Raw genomic sequence first — 21,897 nt, 5'->3', positions numbered from 1 at the left:
CAAAAAGTAAAAGACTCGTTAAATGACATCATCCGTCAATCAATAATCTTCTGTCAAAAGACATTAGAATGCACCTTTCCCTACACCATACACCATACAAAGTTAGCATATAAGGCTGCATGCTTCCATGCTACGAAGACATCGCATGGAAACAAACAAGTTATGTTCAGTCTACACAGGGAAGTCAAGAGTGCCTCCGTTGTATCTTGTCGGTCATAATTATTTCACTTTCCACAATTATGGCAGGTGATGACAGATCTAACTTTAGATTTGAGTGTGTGTGTGTGTGGGTGTGTGTGTGTGCGTATCCAAGTTATTTGAAGAGAAATAATGAAAACGTTATAATATTATAATATAGCACTGACATAATTATATTATTATAATGGGGATTTTTTTCTTCGGCCACGTAAGTGATGAGCAGGCTATTATGAATCAATACAAGTCAACAATGTATTTGCATTGCACAGTCCCTTTAACGTGATGTCATGCTTTGTCGGAGGTCCCGGTCATTATTCTCATCCTAGCGTTGTTATAGGTACTCATTGTTACACCAGCAGCGAGATGGACATCTTTGCATCTCGTCGAAAGACGTAGGTATTCACTGGTCCGGACTCGTACTCAAATATTGATGAGTCACAGCATAGTACTGTACCTAACACACCTGTAACAAGCAAACGCCGAGGTTAGCTCTTCTGACGGGGCCGGCGCAATGTTATTAAAAGTGAGGGGGCCCAGTTTTGTTTGTTTGTTTGTTTAATGGGAAAAGAGAAGTCGATTCATTTTTAACAGTTTCTGGTGCCACTTCCGGGGTTAGTCGGCTGACAAGCAAAAACAAAAATGCTTAACATTTTTTGGTGTCTCTCCCGGGGTTAAAGGCGTTATTTACCATTTGCAGATGAAACAAAAACCCAGGTTTAGTGCTTCAAAATGTGAATTAGGGATAGAAACAACCAATGTAAAAATTTGAATCAGTATAATAATGTTGAGTATTGTTAAATATGCAAAATTATGTTAAGTTTTGGTTTAGTGAGAGAAATGGTGATATTTCCTTATAATTTAGGCTTTATTGCACAATTTTTACATGGTAGGATGTTGACCTACAACTGACCTACACATAAATGCATCAAATGTGATATCTCGAACATTTTCAAAAATCACTGCTCCCAATGGTAAAACAGTAACTTTAACTGGCTGACAAGAAAAACAAGACTTAATATTTTTTTTTCTGGTGCCAGGTCTTCTCACTTCATTTTTGTATGTCACTTCCCTACCAAAATCGGCTGACAAACAAATAAACAGCTCCACAATTGTTGACGTCACTCAATATAACATCCACTGCTGACAAGCAAATAGACAACAAACAGTAAATCCCATCGTTCAAATGTGATCCTTTTCATTACGATCTGGGTATTTGAGTATTAAAGTATGAGTATACTTCATAAATCCCAACACTGAGTCATGACTTCTTCATTTGTTTTTTTTTAATATTTATTTTAATAGGGGAAGGGGAGGGGGACAAATATTTATGATGTGTTACCTTGAGGTTTGTTCTCCGTTTGAGGGCGCTCTCGTTGTCCCGCTTGATGAAGCAAAGCCGACGAAGACAAAGAGGAGGCGCTTTTTCTCCACACTGGTGGTAACAGCGGAGTATCACGATGCTGCTAGTGACGCCGAAACAGTTTGTCAGCACCATGTAGACAAGGAACAATCCTATAAAGAGTAATATAAAAATCAGGCAATGAAAGCAAACAACGTCAGGGCCACTCCTCAAATATCGCATCAGTCAGTGAGATATACCTATGGAAGAGATGTAAATTTGCGAGGCACAAATAACCAGGTCAGATGAGTATAGAGACGGTATTTAACAAATGTTATCATGATCACTTTTTGCAATATGTTTATATATCACAAAAAGTTATATACATTTTTGAAGCACGTCTACTCTCCTGCCCCACCCCCCAAAAACACACCAAATGAATACACAATCAATCAAAGATCCAAACCTACAGCAAGCAAACACAAAGCCTAAGGTGCCTACAAAATGCAGTTTGCTCATCGTAAATGTTCATTTTTCTTTCAAGTTAATGCTTATTTATTTATTTATCTATTCATGTTTTCTTTTAAAAACAATATAGGGTAGGCACATTCAGTTTGCTAACTGCTTTACAATGGCGCCCTGTATATACGCAAAATAAAACAACAAATACATTTGTAGTAACATGATTCACACAATTACCGATCAGTGACATAAATAAACAAAAGAAATCAACTTAACTACACATCTGTTACATGTATACATAAAATCTAAAACCTTAACGATTTAGAAAAGGGAAGAGTATATAAACACAAACAAAACAAAGAAAAAAATCTAGTGGGTGTGACAATGTAAAAAAATGTAAGTCTCAAGTCTGTTAATCATTATAATTTACAGGCGAGGGATCGTTATTTCGTTAAGTTTCTATATATGGTGCCTTGGGGAAATCAAATCTGAGATAGATAGGATGAAAAATTGCTTCATCTTTTCCAGGGGGATTACCTCGGAAAGTTAACCTGCTTTCAACAAGGGCAACATAAAAACCAAGGGCATGATATTATTCAATTTTCAAAATATTATCTTGTACAGAAAAGGGAAAATGAAATACGAGTATTTTACTTAGACTTGTTGAAATATTATACAAAAATAATACAGCTAGCAAAAAACAATTTTTTGAATGGGAAAATCTTATGGCGTATATGCAAAAAATGATGTGTCAAGAAGGATATAAACCACGCATTTATTGAATGCAAATTGAATGAACCCCTAATTGAATATCTAAGAAAATTACTACGAGGTACATTCCAAGTAAAAGCTACTGTCGTTCAGGGTCCTATACATTTGTTCGGGATAGATTGTGAAAACAATTGCATTTGATTTCTTATTATAAGTTTTTTATTTGAAACTGATTGTTGATCGAAATATTACAGGAAGGGACAAAAGAATAGCTGCTGCCAAACGAATCTTCCGATGGAAAATTTCGAAAAGATTTCAGATATGTTTAGATAACAATCAGTTTGAACAAATCATGTTTTTACAAAAGAATTCTTGTTCGAAAATAGAAAAAGGAAAGAGAACAACAGCAAAAAGTTTTTTTTTTTGTGTTGATAATAGTGTGACTTGTTATTGTTGTCTTGCCTACAATGATGATTTTGTAATGGTGTAATTTAAGTCGTAAATCATTTTTCCTCTTTTATTGAAGACCATGTTTATGTACTTGATAAATCTTCTACAGGAAAGAAAAAAGAAGGGGTACATAACTTCGCACAGGTTAAGAAAAGAATCCTTCACCGTCCGCACTCTGCTTAAGCCCTGGTCACAACTCGCCGTGCGTGCTTTTCGTCCGTACGTTCTTGGCGGAGGCCACGGCGTTCACGTTTTTTCTAAAAACGTGGGGAGGAAGTGACTAGCGCAGGGAGGAAGTACGTCAACGCACGACACTCGCACGGTTGCGCAGGATGTAAGTACGTGGCCCGCACGCCAGGCCTGGCAATGAGGGGTTACGTGCATCGTACGTTGTGCACGTGGTAAGTGAGTTGTACGTGCTTACAAATTACAATCTACGTGCGATTGCCACGTTCTCTTGCGGAGGCTGTAATTACACGTGCTGCTCACGTCAGGTATCCCTACTCTGTCGCATGTTGTAAGTGCGTGCAAGTGCGATGATTTTTTTTCTTCCCGTCAGATGCTACTAGGGGTAGGCCTAATTATAGGATCACCTTCCAAGGTTCTTCAGATGTATAATCATACTTCTTCTCCATGGATGTATATAGTAGTTTAACCTTCTGTGTGTCATATTCATTTCATGTCTATAGGTTTTTATATTCTGTTGAAAGAAATGAGATTGAAATAAATACACTTAAGTGAAATATGTGAAATGTGTGCATATTTGACTCATTGACAGAGAAAGGGTTAATAGGCTATATCAGGTATAGGACCATAGAGCTGTACAGCTCTATGTATAGGACCTAGGTTACATCAAATATATAAAATGGCATTGTATACCTGATGTAGGCTAATAGGCTAATGTCAATATCAGGTATACAATGACATTGTATAACATTATTTGGATTAAAACATCCTAACACATTGGCACTTGAGGTGAAATGCGTATAATTTGCTGTTATTAAGTCTGCCATCTTTATACCCAGTTTCAGAGGTGGTGGCATTTCAGACATGGAGGCATTTTTTAGCTAGATTTATCAGCATATTAATAGAACAATGAATGTAGGCCTATGAGTTTGCAGTTTCATCTGAGACTAAAGGTGTCACGTTTGCAATTAAGGCACTATATAAGGTAATACTGTCATAGAAAATTCTTCCTTCCTTAATTTCAAAATATACACATTCTCAATTTCGGAGAATGGTACTGACTTTATCACTGTTCTGCATATACAATGAACTGCCTTTTAACCACGCTTGTGCAGATCTTAAATGTATTTTTTTTAACTCCAAAAATCCTGTCACTTCATGCATTGACCATTCAGAGCTCAAGATTTCTATATGTTTTGCTTCTTCAAGAAGTTTTTTTACTTTGTCTTATGTGCCACAAAATATGGTACAAGTGTATACAAGTGTGTGTATATACATATATATAAATATATTACTAATCGCCTACCATGCAGAAGGGTCCTATAACATAATAATTTCGATTTGTGACACAATTCGAAAGAGTTTTGAAAGCCCTTTCAAGTGATATAACAATCATTTTACTGTGTATGCGATTTTTTCGATCCTATAATCCTTACAGGGAATTTCTGCCCGGTAGGTGAAATGGAACAGTATGAATATATAATTGCCATCATCATGACATCTTGGAGACGAAAATGATGATACTCGTCCGTTGGCTCGGTTCGTGTACCTTGCAGAGATCACTGCGCACAACTTACGTTTTAAGTGCGGAGCAGGTGCTTATTCGGCAAGTTCGGTACAGTCTGCGTGCTCTATTGAACAGTTGAACTCAGGGAAGTGTCGAATAAGCACGGGCTGCGCACTTATTACGTGCTCAACACGTACGTTCTACGTGTGCCGTCAGCCGAGCAAGTGACGGTGGGAAAATGTTAAAAAACGCACGGAGTCAGTGCGTTGTACGCACGTTCGCTGTAGAGTGCACGTACGTTGCCCGCACTTAGGGTGAATCCGTAGCCCGAACGCAGCGAAAGTTCCTCGGGTCCTAAAAGTGCTACGGCGTGTCTGCGTGCTCGAAAATTCGTGCGGAGGCGGAACTTACTACGTACGGATCCCCAAATTTTGCCCACGTTTTTGTAAGTAGACAGCACGCACTTGCAAGTACGGCGAGTTGTGACCACGGCTTTACCGATGAGAGGCAGCTCGTTTCCCAAGGGAGGCATGATTCCTCCTATCAGCTGCTGAAACAATAAGGCAGCAAGGAGGTTGGCGACAGCGAACTGGACGCGCTCGCCCGACTCCGATGGCAGGAGGAAGACGAGGCAGTTGATGATGGCGAGCAGCCCGCTGGGCAGGATGATGTTGAGCAGGTAGAATAGGTAAGAACGCCGCAGGGTTAACTCGTAGACGATCTGAGAGAACGGGTATTCGCAGCAGGCGTATGTCTTGTTTTGAACCTCGCCCACGACTTGCTCCAGCGACCAGACGCCGTTTTGAAGAAACACATTCTGTAGAGACGCACCCAAATGAATAGTTCAATTCATTTATTTATTTTCATTCTTCTTTTGTTTTCTTTCAACAAAAACATAACACAAGATAAATCAGGTATTATACATCATAAACAAAAAACATTTGCCTTTGCAATATATAAATGATATCGATAAACATAAGAGTGCATACTGGCAAAAAAAAAATAACAATACAAAGTCATGCTTCAGTTGAAAAAAAAGGAAGAAAGAATAGAGAGGTCCACTAAAAAGCAAAGCTTGTAGATTGTGAATCACTCATAAAACTTATGAATTACTTATTTACAAACACTTGTGACAGATATGATATACGACAGGACGGGACAAAACAGAAGAAACACAACAACATGACACAACTTGCCAGAATAGATGAAAAGTATGGAAGGAAAGAAAGAAAAAGAGAGAGTGAGAGAATGCCTACACGCTGAACAAGGGAAATGGAACAGGGGATGGTAGAGAATGTGCTTCATAGAGTTGGCGCTGATTGCAGCTGTGCAAGGATTGTGATGGCTACTTCTTTACGTAATAATGAATTCAGTGATTGAGTAATTGGTAGGTGGATGATAAACCCTGAGGTTGACGAAACCTAGAGCTAAGGAAAAAAAACATATCAGAGAGGATTTGATAGAAAAGATTTCAACTTGCGCTTAAAAGAATACAAAGATGGAGAATTCTTTATTTCACAGCTCAGTAAGTTCCAAAATCTACAACCGGTGTATATAAATGTATTCTGAGCCAATAAAGTTCTCAGGAGGGGTAAATGAAACTCATTAGATTGTCTAGTGGGATAATCATGAAAAGACTGGTTCCGTGAGAACATTGAATTGAAAATACTGGGAAGTGCATTTATGTTGTAACTAAACATAAACTGACCAAGTTGAAAACAATACAAATCTTTAATTTTCAAAATCTTAGATGTAGTAAATAATTTAGTAAATAAGTAGTTACATTTACGAAGAGAAGTTTGTGTATTGAGGCAACAGAGGATAATGTGTCGATAACGAACTAATAACTATGGACGAAATCGACTTAGACGAAGAGGTTGTACGAAAAAAAAAAAAACAAACCCCGCTGAAATACGGCTTAATCCGGGAATCGTCATTCATCAACGCTTTAAGCACCATGTATAATTTCTACACATATATGGCGATTTCGGGGCTACTTTCTGTTCGCATTTTGATGTGTTCGTGCAACGCCAGACTTTACCACTGCTGGCTGCGAAGGCATGACAGAATCTGAGTACACACACTTAAATGTTAACCTTGGCGCGTCATCACGCCGTTGCGTACCTGTCTATTAAAAACCGAATGAACTAATCATGCGAGTACTGATTACGTTCTCGTTGTTCAGGACTCTCGGTTACGCATAATTCTCTGGTGGAACTATTTAAAGGGAAAATGACTCTCTACTCACAATTAAGAAAGCTTAATGTTTTATGTCTATATTTTTCAAACACAAACCAAATTATACATATATAGTTTGATACTTAGATATCGTGAGAACCTTGGGTATGCATTGCAATACACGATATGATTCAGAGAAATATTGAATCAATATGTATGAAATTGCAATGTAATCATGTCATTCATCTATTAGAAATGATAATTGAAAAGTGAGAATTAAACAGAAAACATATAGAGCGCTAGCGAGAGTGGTTAATTACAGGTTGATACTATAAAAAAACATTATTGCAGCATATTCAAAACGACTTGAGTGTTGAATGTTTAATTTGAATGCTCTCTCTCTCTCTCTCTCTCTCTCTCTCTCTCTCTCTATATATATATATATATGTACATATGTATATACATATATATATATATATATATATATATATACACACCAAAGAATTAGGTTCTTTTTCATAACAGCTTTAATGGAATGAATTGTGGTGCATGATCTAGAATTGGCTGGGTCAGGGTCATGGAGTCTAATGTGTATGTGCTAATATCAGTGGCATTGTGAAAGACGTTGGGAGTTGGTTATTACAGCATTCACACATAAATATCGCCACCTGCAATGTTTTCGTACCATAGTTTTCAATGGAATTTATCTTCATATTTGTTCCTACTTAAGTAAAATCTGCCATAACATGAATAAAGTGAGTGACGTGATGATGACATAAACCTCAAACCACTTTATGGCTTGTAATGTGACCATTTTTTCGATTATTTGATGGACATCTCAATGGATCATCGTAACTTCGAACTGAGGTTTACGAACGTTGACATTTCTTCTTTTCAAATTCATATCCCATAATTAGCCATAAAAACAAGTTGTACGAAAGCAAATGGAAATTTCAAGGAGATGACAATTAATGTTCAATGATGATGCGCAGGTATACGTGATATCACCTCATGGCACCTCCTTCCTAAATGAATTACGAGTGTATCACGGCCGAGTGGAATAGCATGATCACTAGCTTTTGTTTCCTTGTCTCTGTTTTTTTTTTCACGTGAAGGTGGCTCTCAGTTCAATTTGCGGCACACACGGCTACCTTGCATCTCAGCAACCCCACCTTCCTCTATCACTCTGAGAGCCTGGTTATTGACTGATTCAGCCGGGAGGCCATGTTTGTTTGTTTTTGTAATGCACATTGCGTAATGATATCGATAATAGCGTTTCACGTCATGTGCCTACATTTATTATTGTACACCGTTTAAAAATGGATAGGCCTACCTGACAGTGCTTGATGCTTTTAGTTACACGTGGATAGATCAGGGTAGCATGCAAAGAGTAGTGTTTGAGTTTGAGTTTGAGTTTGAGTTTATTTTATTTCACTACGGGTCACTCGCTTCAGCCAGTGGCTGTTCTTCTGTTTATAGTCAATGTAGTTTAAAAGCCATACAAGTGTTAGAGGTACAGTGTGTCATTCAATCACTGAAATTAATGTCTGATTGCTCGGGAGCTTATCCCTGTGCACGCCACATCAATTTCTTTTGCATAGATAGGGCCTATGTAAAGGAAATTTGTGCTGATTTCACTCATTGGTACATACATGACATAAGGTTAAGCGAAATTCACGACAAAACAACTATGGATACGACACTGCTGTCATTTTACATCACGTTTATATGAAATTTATATAATCTACAGTTTCACCGGGAGGAAAGATATTACTGACATGCATATTGATATTGAAATTGAGAAGGTATTTCAATGAGTTATATCCTCGGCAGCCCGCAGGTTGAATTGCGGACATTTTACATGAATCAACAGGAATACACTGAAATATGTAAAAAAAGTAGAAAGAAAGATGACTATCTTGAATACTACACATAAAATTGATGTTTACAGCAAATCACAAACAAGCATTAAATTACGATTTCTACCCCACTTTTCTCATTACTATAGATAATCATTGTTACTTTGATATATTATGACACTACTCAAAACTTCTTTCCCACATTCTTCTTCCTCTCCTCTCGTTTGCCTTCCATAGCCTTTATCTATTTCTTTTTCCACTTCTCCTCCTCCAACCTCATCCTTTTCCCTTCAATGATATTGAAATCATCACGTGCTATAATCATACATAGTGTGAATGATTTATCGCACAACACGTGTCACAACCAATGTCCTTACCAGCAAATATTCGCCCACATATCAAAAAGTGTATTGCATGTTCCAGTAGGGAGAGAATTACAAGACGATGATGGTTGGATGTGATAACAGAATTCTTGCAATGATTAAAGCAAGTGTCCTTTGTGATACCAACCTGACTGGCGTCTTCGTCAGTAGGCAGGTGGAGGACGAGTCCAGATGAGTCGTAAAGCCAAGACATAAAGGTCATCTTACAGGTCTGGAGGTCAAAAGGAAAGTAACGGATCTCCACCTGACATGCGCCTGTCATCACCAGGGGAGTGAACCATGTGATGCGGCCGTCGTAATAAAGGGTGGCATGGGTGTCGGAGATGCTGATGAAATCCTTGTCGACGCTAGGGGCAGAAAAAACAACAACAACACATTACTCTTTGAGCATTCCTCATTGACAAAAATTTACCACTTCAGGTAGCTTTGCAGGTAGCCGTTAAGTAAAAGAAAATACATGTCGCCTGAGTTCCCTGTAGCTTAGTGCAAACATCAATGAGGTGTACTGAAACAATGTAGAATTCTTACACTTCGCTTTAGATTTTGGTATATATGTAAACAAATGACAACAGATACATCACGTTGAGTGTCTATTTCCATATCAATACATATGAAAGAATACATCAGTATACGCGATTTTGGCGCTTTCGTTTTTTATTTTATATAGTACAAATATATAGAATTGAAACATTCTAATTTGCAGAATCGAATTCCAACCTGATAACCCTCACCCCCCCCCCCAAAAAAAAGAAAAAAAGTCATACTGAATACACCAACGTTATTCAAAGGAGACACAATTAAGTTAGGAACATTAGACAAGTAAGATTTAAGAAAGCAGATATCAGACAATATTGGAAGACAAAAAAATCATAAAGCATGAGAAACAGTAATTATGTTTCTTGGAACAAAAAAATATATACCATTCTTCTGTATAATCACACCGTGATACCGCAACGTCTTTACACTCTCAAACATCAAGCATATGAAGAAATCTGTACGATTTCAACCAAATTTGAGGTATTGATGAGTAGCTCTTTTTTATCTCATGTAAAATCATCCATTAATCAGAATATAAAAAGTCACTTTGAGATATACTACATGTCATATAATTATATACACGTGTATGACAAATTGTTTTAAAGAATATCACTGGATTGTAAGAAAGCATATGAGAGCAATCGAGACTTTCGCTTTAATAGGTAGGACCGAGCCGTCATTTAGATGCAGGGGATGATTAATAAAATGCACTAATTCAATGTTCAAGGAGCAGTGGAATTTGAATGACAGCTCCGTGTGGCGGCAAAAGATTTCTTTTTTTAACACAGAAGCAGTTCGTGGGCAGGCACGTAGCTGAATGGAAGGATTTCTTATACTCGCCTACATGCTTTATTTTTAAAATCTTCTGCTCTACACACACACACACGCACAGAACACCACACACATAGTGTGTGTGTGCATGTCAGTGTGTATATCACAGCGTTAGGTTGGATGAAGAAAACAAGAAAACAACTTTGAAACGGCAGATTGCTCTTGCATGATATACCTGTATACTGTTTACCCGCAAACATAGGAACGATAATGAACAAGTGAACAAGACAATAATGCTCTTCTTGTAATTTGAATTTTGTTGTTGCGAATACAATCCACTGCAAAAGAATCGCTTTAGATATTGCTGATCTCAGCAGAATTAACCAGTAACATTTTCAAAATATCAAACGCAAGCTGAGGCATTTCTTATTCGCCGCGCTCATGTTTGAGCTTTATCAATCTCTTCTTCGCTAAAAATGAATGCCCTACTTTCGGGATCCCTCTTCTCGATTGCTCAGACTTTCGAAATCTCGTATCACGTCTTCACATAATCAGGATGACTATGGATGACATTCACAGAAGAGTGAACATTATGGGCGCATGTCACACTCATACACTGTGTTGTATTACTGGACTCTTTTGACCTCTAGTGAAAAATGCATGTAAGAATACAATGTTATTGATCTATATTGATATCTAGTTTGAGTCAGTTTATGTTTCAAGGCAGAAATCATAATTATTTCTTTACGGTAAAATATTATCTTTTATTCGTATCTTACACAGTGCAGTTTTTTTTTTCAGTTTTTTTTTTCATAATCACAGTTATAATAAACCAGGTGTAATTTTTATTCACTTGTTTTCAAGAAAGATTGCACTTTCTGTAACTAGGTTACAGAATACCCGCAACCTACCAGCACTTTTGGCATATAAACTTCATCTATCTGAGGAGATCAGGTACACCTTGCAACGAATCATATTTCAAACAGAAATTCAGGGATCACTTACGCACTTACGTAATCATGGTAGCGCATCGCTCTTTATGTCTCTCTTCTGCTTTCATAAATTTCTGCTTCATAATATCATTCATGCCCATAATTATATCTGCCTTGTAAAAGTACATTGGCTTAAAAACTGACATGCATCGTCACTACCGTAATGTATTTAATCAAGTGCTCATAGACAACCTTGTTATGCAGGAAAATGATCACGTGGGTTTGATGATTTTTTTGATAGACACCATCATGATCATAGCATATGCTGAATGTCACATGTTCATAATAATTCAGAAAGAAACCTTAGCACATAGAGAGAATATTTCACAGATTCCAGGGATAAAGGGGATGTATATAAAAAAGTTAATTTTGTGAAGTGAATCGGATTCAAAGATTTATTCAATAATTGTGACCGTGCACCTCAAAACGAACATAAAGTCGCACACACTGATTTTGCGTGAGGACTGAAAATAAGTGAAATGGGTCAACCTACCCGAACTTGACTTTTTCATATTTTCTGAAAGAGCGGGTCTTCTTTTACAATATGCTAAAATTTGGTATCATAAAACGGGCAGAAAAGTGTGTTTTTTAGTAGTTTATCTCGAAAATTTTTGGTAGAATAGTGTGATTAGGTGTGTCTTTAGAATCCCTTTTTCATTTCTGAAAAACCTTGTCCACACTCTTCACTTTCAACTCTAATAACTTTTGAAAGGATAGTGCTACTGCTTTGAAAGTGGGTATTAATTATGGACAGAATGTGTTAATGAGGCATGCTTAAGTTCACTTTAATTTGATAATCCCTTCATTGTTGTTACTCTGGTGGTTTACTTCCTGTTTTTTGTCCCATTCATCACACAGCCAGCACAGTTTGGTAAAGATTAAGCGCTTGAATAGACACTGTACTTCAGAGCCTCTTTTCTCAGTTCACACTTTTCCTGAGTTTGTGATTTCTTTCCAATATTTAGATAGGTTAGGAGAGTCCATTTGATTTGAGTTATACATCATTTTAAAGCTTAAAGTCTCCTCTTTCAGAATATGGTATCAACTAAAAATTCATGTCTGGCGACTTTTTGTTTGTTTTGAGGTGCAGGGTCACAATTGTACAAGGTATTATGATGTCTAGAGATAACAGCTTGTTTTCTGGATAGTGCAGGCAGGAATATCCTGTTAACTTTCTTGGATGACAAATTTTGCCAGTAGCCGCATCACACTTCGAGGCGTTTTACAGGTACATGTTGAACCGTAAAATGACCTCAATTATAAAAAAAAAAGAAAAGAAAAAAAGGGTCCCACTCAACAGGACATATTCCGTTGCGTGATTCACTTAAACACTCCCAAAGGCACCAGTACAATGGAAATATCAGATTTCGCGGATTTTCCATTCTTCAGAACCGGCTTCGCTGTTACAAGATGAGAGCAGTCGGAATTAAAATCATGAATCGGACTTAAATTATCTTCATCGACAATACTTCAACATTAGTTTTTTCTCCTTTCTTTCTTTCTTTCTTCTTCTTCTTCTTTGACTTGCTTTCTTTCCCTTCTTTTTTATGTAAATATTTCTTGGCAAACTGACACACTAGCAAACGAAATTGAGTATCTGAAGAAATGTCACCCTCAGGAAAAAAAACAAAAACAAAGCTGTCACAAATACCCAAGTCGACCTTAAAGGGGCATTCCAGACAATTTTCATAATTTCATATCACGTAGTACATAAATCAACAGCTCCATGTATGTATTTAGGGGAATTTATTGCGGTTCTTGAAAAACAATACTTTGAAAAACCTTAAACAAATTACATTGAACAAGGATGATGACATAGGAGGCTCACATATTTCAGAGATGTAGCAGTGCAATTCCATTACAATACAATTGCTTGTGAGTTCACCATGTGTATAATCTATACATGCCTTCTTCTTTTGTTTTGCTTCCTTGAGTCCCAACTCATGTATTCTTAAGGTGGCATTGCCTTGTCATCCTTCTTGTTCATTGCAAGTTATTATAAATTTCGAAAACATTCTTATTCTTCGTCCCAATTATCATAAATTCTGAAACTCTGTCCTTAGAATAACTAATTTATAGTTGTTCAAATGTAAAAAAAAAAGAATGAAAATCATTTGGAGGTCTCCTTTAATATTAGTTTTAGTATAACGGTACAAACTGCCACAAAAGCTCACCGTGTAAGGATTTTGACGTCAGTCAAATAATCCTATAGCATGTGTAGACATAAGTTTGTTTTAGCTTGTTTCTCCGCGATGTCAGCAAGAGAGTTCGACTTTCATACCATCGTCTTGTAGAACTCATGAAGGGATGTCATTCGCAATGGCATTAGCCATGAAGGTCAAGAATAATACGCTTTAATCAAATTCCTAGTTTTGCTATACCCTGTTAGGTAAAAAAGGTTTTCACAATACAAATGGCCTTAAAGAATTTTTCCCTGTCAGACTTGGAAATAAAACAGCATTATATAAATTCTGAGAATGGAAACTACGAGGTGTCTATCATGAAGGAATCGATGTACAATGCGTGCATTGTTTAATTCGCTCGAATGCTTTGCATTGATTAACCGCTTCGTTGTGTGTATAAAAGGAAGACGTAAGAAAAAAAAAGACGAAGAAGAGCCCTTTACCTCTCAATGAACTGGATGTTAGGGGTCCATGCGTTTTCTGGGTTGTAGGTGATGCTCTCCAGTCCTCCATAGTCGGCAGGATCCCACTGCAAGAACTCGTCTCTCCAGTCCTGACGGTCAGGGTACGATTAGACAAGAAACCACCAAATGTGATTGTCTTTTTTTTTTCTTCAATTTCTCATCCTTTCAAACACTTTGAAAATTCGTATGGAAAATGAATCAAATAGGTTCAGAAAGATGTATGCGTGCATTGAAATACACATCAAAATAGATGGATCACATTTTTTAAAATGTTGCCTTGAGGTTTAGTGAGGAAGGTTTCGTTTTATTTTCACTGAAGCCTTCGAGTTCCACAATGGAAATCAAAATTATATGACTCCAATATCTTTGCTAATGGTGAAACGTCATTTATCCTTAATTTCACAGTATATCCTACAGTAGGTTTCACGTCACCCATGAATGGTCAAATACTGTGCATTGAAATAGACATCAAATGTGTGCATTGAAATAGACATCAAACTAGATGGATCAAATTTTTAAAATGTTGCCTTGAGGTTTTGTGAGAAAGGTTTCGTTTTATTTCCACTGGAGCCTTCGAGCTCCACAATAAAAATGAAAATACAAATTAATGATATTTCACTCCAATTTCTTTGTTAACGGTGAAAGAGCGTCGAGCCTTAATCTCACAGTATCCTACAGTAGGATTCACGTCATCCCTGAATGGTCAAATACTGCCATAGTCGGTATTTTGGGGACCATGCCATTACTGAAAACAGTCAATCACGTCTGACTCGGACGCGTGATCAAGTGTACACCTATCCCCTCATGGAAGACAGCAGTGCTTCTTGTGCGTCTTTTGCATAGAGTGACGTCATCATCTATCCGCAAGCAGTCAACGATACTCAAATACAGTCAGTCCGCAGCGCGAGCGAAAACGCAAGTATTTATTCAAGTCGTATTCACGGCTGAGCGGTGCTTGCATACGTAATGAGCAGATACATGGTCATGAATAAATCCGTGTAGAACGAGTATTTCTCGTCAGTTTTCGACACTTTTAGTTTAGACTGAAAGAGAAAACATAAGCCAATATGCTCATGATCAAAACAAACAGAAAAGAAGAATATAGAATATCAAAATCCCTCTCGAAGTTCGGTATTGTATTCAAAAATATTCCTTCACGTTTGACGCCAAAAAACTAACCTGAAATCTTTCATGCCCCTCTAAAATATGGTGAAGACTATGTCCGCTAAAGTATATAGTATCACAATAAGGACACGTTTTCCCATCTTCATTTCAATACGGGTCAGGAACTAGCAAAATTCAGAGACATGTCTAGCGTCGAGTTTAAAAAGATTATCCTCGCATTCGCACCGGAATTCCGGGTCTGTGATTGGTCGAAATCTGTCGCAAGACGCGGCGTGTCGCATTGCGTAGTATCCATTGGCTGCTGACTCAATGCTGTGAGTTTTAAATGTTAGGTTCCAGATTTTGATCGAATTTTCACTCTCTATACAAAACTCGAACTTTACACAGGAACCACTGATGTGTATGTGAGTGTGCACTTACAATGACCCTGAACAATGGACCTGGCTGCCACCTGTCCCGAGCTCTGCTGCAAGGCACATGAATGCTTAATCAATTATTCATGTGGATTGCCCCGAGCACTGCTAGTCTGAATTCTTGACACAGGGTGAAATGCATGCACATGAAAGAAGTAAGCACATGTTTCCATGTGCTTGCACACACCACATTTCAGAATGAACAAAGACTAGCTACGATAGTGGAATTCCTCATGAAACATTCCAATCCTGGCCATTGTCCACGACCATTGTCTGGGTATCAACAACACATTCCACGCGTGTTCATTCACTACCCCACTTCCAGTAAGAAAACATAATTTGCCTTGTTTTCAACAGGAAAATTCACAACCTTAAAAATGGTGCCCCTCTTCGTTTTTTAATTGATCATACTCGCTCGTTTCACGAGTGTGAAATCGAAGAAATAACGGAGATCTATTTTCAACACCAGTCAGGAACTAGCAAAACATCAAACTATGATCTAAAAGCTTCTTGAACATTGGCAAAATAATCGTTTACTTTGATGCTAAAATGGACTACTATATTGACATCAAAAATAGGGAAATTAGATATCAAATTAATGAGCATAATCAGCTCTATAACTTAACTAACCATCCTGGGTCAAACAATGCACTGCGAAAGCTATGAAAGCTGTTGTTGCGACCTCTGCAAAAACTCTCGCAAAGTATCGCGAAATCTCGTCAGTCTCAAGGGCACAAACTGCGTTAACGTGATTCTGAATAAAATTGTCGTTCGTGCCTCATTATCGCACACGCTGCGGACTGACTGAATAGGCAACAACAAATTTCGCATACACTTAGGGCCTTTACGGTGTATGGGCATACATTGTGTGTGCAGCGTCTAGCCGCTAGAAACGTGGCTAAGATACATTACATATATTGTTTTTCAATTCAATTCAATTTATTTCCACAAATCTGATAAAAGAGGCAATTACATTGTACATCACATCATACAAGGGATATCATTAAGGCAAAGTAAAAAATATGCAAAACATAGGCGTTATATCAAGAGAAGTGGAGGAATCAACATAGGCTTAAACCAGCCTTTCAAGGTCAATCCCCAAGAAATATATTCAACTATACATTGACAAGACAACAAACACATAAAAACTTAAACAGAAGACATTACAAAGTACAAAACCGACAAGAGGCAAAACAACAAGGCAAGTTAGCATAATTATGTTAATCATTATACATAATAATTTAATAAAAAATCATACAAAGCAGAAAAATTATTGCCTTAATAAATGTATTTTATATCTTTTCTTGAATAAATTCAAACTGTTGGTACATTTTAAGTCATTTAGCAAAATTTCCATAAAAAAAGACCAGCATAACATATTGTTCGTCTGGAGTGATTATATCTATAATTTGGAATATACAAATTATGAAATTGCCGAGTGTTATATGTATTTCTAACCTGAGTAAAAGTAAAATGATTACCGAGAAATGTGGGCAAAATATTATTAAGATAAGAATACATTCAAATGCAGACAGCGAATTTGTTAATATTATACACTGTTAATAACCTAAACTTTTTAAAAATGGGCTGTGTATGAGATAAGGGTTGAGATTTTATAATAATTCTGATTGCACGTTTTTGAACAACGTAAATACGTATAAGTAGATAATTGGCACAATTTTCCCAAATAATGTTACAATACAAAACACGAGGTAAAATCATAATATAATACAAATTTAACTCTTTATGTGCCACGTTCGCACGTCCGACTCAGTCGACGGCTTGCCAACTTCGCATATTCTGCTCAACAAACAAAGCCGCCAAGACCGATCGATAAACCGCTAATCACTGCTAATCCCGCAGCACAATGAAAGCGTTTCTTGTGCTTTTGTTCCTCTCGTATACGACTTGCACTCTATGTGGTGGTCGACTATCAAGCGATGTTCCCAACTAGATTTGCTCGTACATTCTAAGTTTCTGTCATGGTTTTATGTGCAAAAGTCATGCCTTTACAGTAATGTAGCAACTGGTCATTCAAAAGAAAATTTGTAAATAGATTCGTCATACAAATTATATCGTAACAAAGCTTGGCATTCCTCTTTGACTTTGCCTACTATTATGCCCATCTTAACAGAAATTTGTAGAAGTTATACAAATTGGAATAACAGAATTCTTTCTCAAAGCATGACTACCTTCGTGTCTCAGAATAACGTGGCACACAGGCGGTTTCCACCATGGCACATTAAGAGTTAAAAGAACATTTGAAGGTACTATTCCACTTATTCTGTCGATTGCACCAACAGCTCTAGATATCTTACAGCAGACTTCATCTACGTGATTCTTCCAAGTCAAATATATCACCTAGTATTACTCCTAAGAATCTAACTGAAAGTACAATGGGAATTCTTGTGCCTGCAATACATATATTTACATGTTCCGTGTCAATTATTCTATTTTTGGTTCTAAAAATCATACATACAGTCTTATCAACATTCAATTTCAGCTTGTTAGCTAAAAATCATTGGTTTACTTTATTCAATTCAGTGTTTAATACTGCACGTGTCCCTGAAATCTTTACCAGAAATAAATAAATTGCTATCATTAGCATATAAAATGGCTTCTATAATGTTACTAGCATATTGCAAATCATTGATGTACAATTTATAAAAAGCAAAGGGCCTAAAACAGATCCCTGAGGTACACCAACACTGATAGACTGTATAGGAGATCAATGTCCATTAACATTAACATACTGCATACGATTCTGAAGATAGCTCTTGAACCAGTCTAAGGTTATCCCTCTGATGCCATAGTACTGTAATTTGTCTAAAAGAATGTTGTGACTGATACAATCAAAAGCCTGTGAGAAGTCTAAAAACATACCTATTACATATTCCTTTCTCTCAAATGCATGAGCAACTTTGTCACAAAAGTCAAGTAATGCCATATATGTTGAATACCCTGGTCTGAATCCAAATTGTTTTGCATATATTTTTATAACATAGGTATGACATCAATCGCTTGTGAACAAGTTTTTCAAATATTAAACTTAGAAAATACAGATAAGATAGAAATAGGCCTATAGTTTGATGGAATAGAAGTGTCACCTCTTTTATAAACAGGAACAACTTTGGCAATCTTTAACGAACGTGGGAAGACATCTTGTTCGAATGAAAGATTAAAAATACTACACAGAGGAGTTGCAAGATAATGGATAGATTTCTTTATAACTTCAGAATCAATATCATCATGTGTTGTTTGAAGGTTTGCATGGTGAAGTAAATGAGAAAGAAAGATTTGCGGTGACACCATGTGTATGTAGTCCTTAACCGGATCGTTGTTTGGCAGAAGAGCCTAGAAAGAGGAGAAACGAAGAGGGAAGCGACATATAGGGGTTGTGAGGAGGGCAAAAAGTGAAGAGTGGGAGACAGTAATGGGCTAGAGGTTGAAGTTGCACTCATGGAGACGGTAGAGAAAGGAACACAGAGAGTGGTAAGGAAGAATAGTGTGAGAATCAAGTAGGATGTTCGGACATCGTTAGAAGGGGAAAGATGAAATAGAAGGGAAGAGGAAGAGGAAGGAGTTGAATGTTGTAGAATCATGGAGATAGGGGGGAGCAGTAAAGATTCATGAAACCAAAAGAAGAAAAACTAAGTCGGCGAACAGTGTCACACTGTTCGCCGACTTAGTTTTTCTTCGTTATTACACATTGTCTTTACATTTTCGGAATAACGGACCTTATTTTTTTTTGATTAATGAACAGACTACACAAGTTATGCTTGAAATTACTTCATTGTATGTCAGTGGATGACTAGAAATATACAAACCTGCCTCCTCCATCCGTCGATGTTGATGTGCTGTTTCCGTTCGTCCTGTTGAAATTATTTCACAGGAAAAATCAAAATAAATTCTCAAAGCAAATTAAAGCTGCTTGAAATCAACGAAAAGAACACCCTTTCATACGAAAACAAAAGGAGCATTTCAAAGGTCCCGTTGTGGCAACGTGGCTCTGATTACTTTTCTATTTATAGATTGACAGGCTTTCAATAAAAGCAGAGTAAAATAACTCGTCTCTGAAATTAAAACCGCCACCGTGCATTTCTCTTCAGTTCAATCAATTCAATTCAGGTTTCTCTTTATGTTTAAGTTTAAATTCTCTACTGAATGAAAATATAACAACCTGGCTATATTTTTTCGGAGCATTCAAATGTTACCCGTCATGTCAAAGCAGCCACAAGTCGGAGTCTTCAAATTTTCCGTGAGATATTCGGTTAGTTCAGTCTCTAAGCTTTGATTTAATTTATAATCCAATAAAAGACGCATTTTACATGGAGGGATATTTCAAATAGAACGTGGTGAACGTGGAGACTTTGCGACAACAAAATACGCGACAAATTGCTCCTAACGTTTGCTCTCAGCTATTTTTTTTTTGTTCCGAGATTGTCCGCCATACATGCCATAAGAGACGGAAGACATTGCGTACATTAACAACATCTTCCGTTGAACCATTACTTACGAAAATTCACACAATGCAAACAAATTCACATGACTTCATACTCATACAATTTCAGAAAGACCGAAGCAGAATTTCTGTCTTGATCATCGTTAGGAAAAGGGAGACTTCCTAAGCTGCTTACGGCGCATGTTATTTTGGAGAGAGTATGTGACTCCATCTTCTATACATGCACAGGTAAAAGTTCGTGTATTAATCCAGATCATTTGTATTGGTTTCCATGCCCCGGTTGCCATGGCAATACTCACAAATTCTATAATCTGGGAAATGAGCACTCGAAAGTTGACTAAGACAGGTTGTGAAGGATCGCGGACCGGTCTTATGGACGTGGAGCCGTAATGAGCGGACAAGTACTCACTCAAGTTTTTTGAAGCACTCTCATATTTCACAAAGCAGTGGCCTGTACGAGAAAATGTATATATATATTATTGTTACAGACTTCAAGACAAAGGATTTTTTCCCTTAATAACCAATGTTATTAGACAACTTTGATATAGATATTTCAGTTCTGTACGAAAATTTGAGCCTACCCATTCTGGCATCGATCTATTATAATTCATTTCAGATGTTGACTCTTCTTTGATAACAAATAATACAATTTCTTTATTGTAGGCGTGGATTATTTCTACAATTCTTTAATGAAATTGAATATTTCTGATTTTGGTAGAATTATACAGGATGGTGGAAGCAAACTGTGGGAAATCAATCAATTATTGCATTGCAATAATTGAATATTTTGGAAAAAGCACTTCGCAAAAGCAATATGTCTCTATGTTCATAAATTATTGACCAGTAAGCTATAGCAATTTGTGGCCTCGGGTAACTTCTAGTTTGTGTTTATTTTGTTCGAATGAATTTTAAACTAAATAATTTCAAGTCCATCCACAATTCACATATGCACACAAGCATACACAATGTAGGAATGTTCCTAGATAGGCCCAAACTACAAATTGAAATTAAAACAAAATGTGGGTAGACGGACTGAACCGTCATATGCCAGGCTTTTAGGGTTTGTGTTATACATGACAAGATACATATGTGCTCTCGTCGTCAACTATATGATTTCAGTCACTTATTTTGACTTAGGGTGCATGTATGTATACGTGGATGATACATGTATCACACGAGCAAAATGAATCATATAGAATGGCAATGGAACACATCAGTGCATGGCATTCGAAGAGAATTATTCTTCCCACCCACACTACACACTCATCCATGAAAGGTCAACATTCGAAAACTCTCCATTCAATGCATAATACGTATTTGTTCAGTCATAGCACCCATGATTTTTTACATACCTTTGTCTTGAATGAAAACAATGGCAGCAAGCGTGATAAGAATGGTGTTTTCCAGCCCAGATTTCCACATTTTGAAGAAAAAAAATCTATACGAGTACTCCTTTTCCCCCTCGCGTCAATAAAATCCAAATGCCTGACGGTCACGCTGGGAGTAACGTCATAACGACGCCCTGTGTCAGCGGTAGAACAACTGCTATCCTTCTCTACAACGATTTCGTCGTCCAGTCGAACACACAGATCGCCACCGTAAACATTAGGTCTCTCTGGTGAAATATTTTCTCAAAAGAGGGCGCATGACATAGTGTCCGCTATCAACATGTCGATA

At 37.2% G+C, this 21,897-nt stretch overlaps 1 protein-coding gene across 1 annotated transcript in view; it reads right to left on the bottom strand.

Annotated features, from left to right (window-relative positions):
- LOC139721848 (neuronal acetylcholine receptor subunit alpha-4-like) overlaps positions 1 to 21,642 on the bottom strand; it is a 32,799-nt gene extending 11,157 nt beyond the window's left edge. Inside the window, exons 1-7 of the mRNA XM_071633166.1 lie at positions 21,573 to 21,642; positions 20,520 to 20,671; positions 19,586 to 19,630; positions 14,200 to 14,309; positions 9,401 to 9,620; positions 5,352 to 5,670; positions 1,538 to 1,710 (exon numbers count right to left, since the gene is read on the bottom strand). Of these exons, the coding sequence (XP_071489267.1) occupies positions 1,538 to 1,710; positions 5,352 to 5,670; positions 9,401 to 9,620; positions 14,200 to 14,309; positions 19,586 to 19,630; positions 20,520 to 20,671; positions 21,573 to 21,642 (1,089 nt within the window). The remainder of the gene's footprint in view (positions 1 to 1,537; positions 1,711 to 5,351; positions 5,671 to 9,400; positions 9,621 to 14,199; positions 14,310 to 19,585; positions 19,631 to 20,519; positions 20,672 to 21,572) is intronic.
- Between the last annotated feature and the right edge of the window lie 255 nt (positions 21,643 to 21,897).

The sequence above is a fragment of the Diadema antillarum genome, unplaced genomic scaffold (genome assembly GCF_040938485.1).
Source record: "Diadema antillarum isolate AM-2024a unplaced genomic scaffold, OU_Dant_1.0 scf00000151, whole genome shotgun sequence".
Lineage (NCBI taxonomy): Eukaryota > Metazoa > Echinodermata > Echinoidea > Diadematoida > Diadematidae > Diadema > Diadema antillarum.
This window is presented reverse-complemented; position numbering and strand designations above follow the sequence as displayed.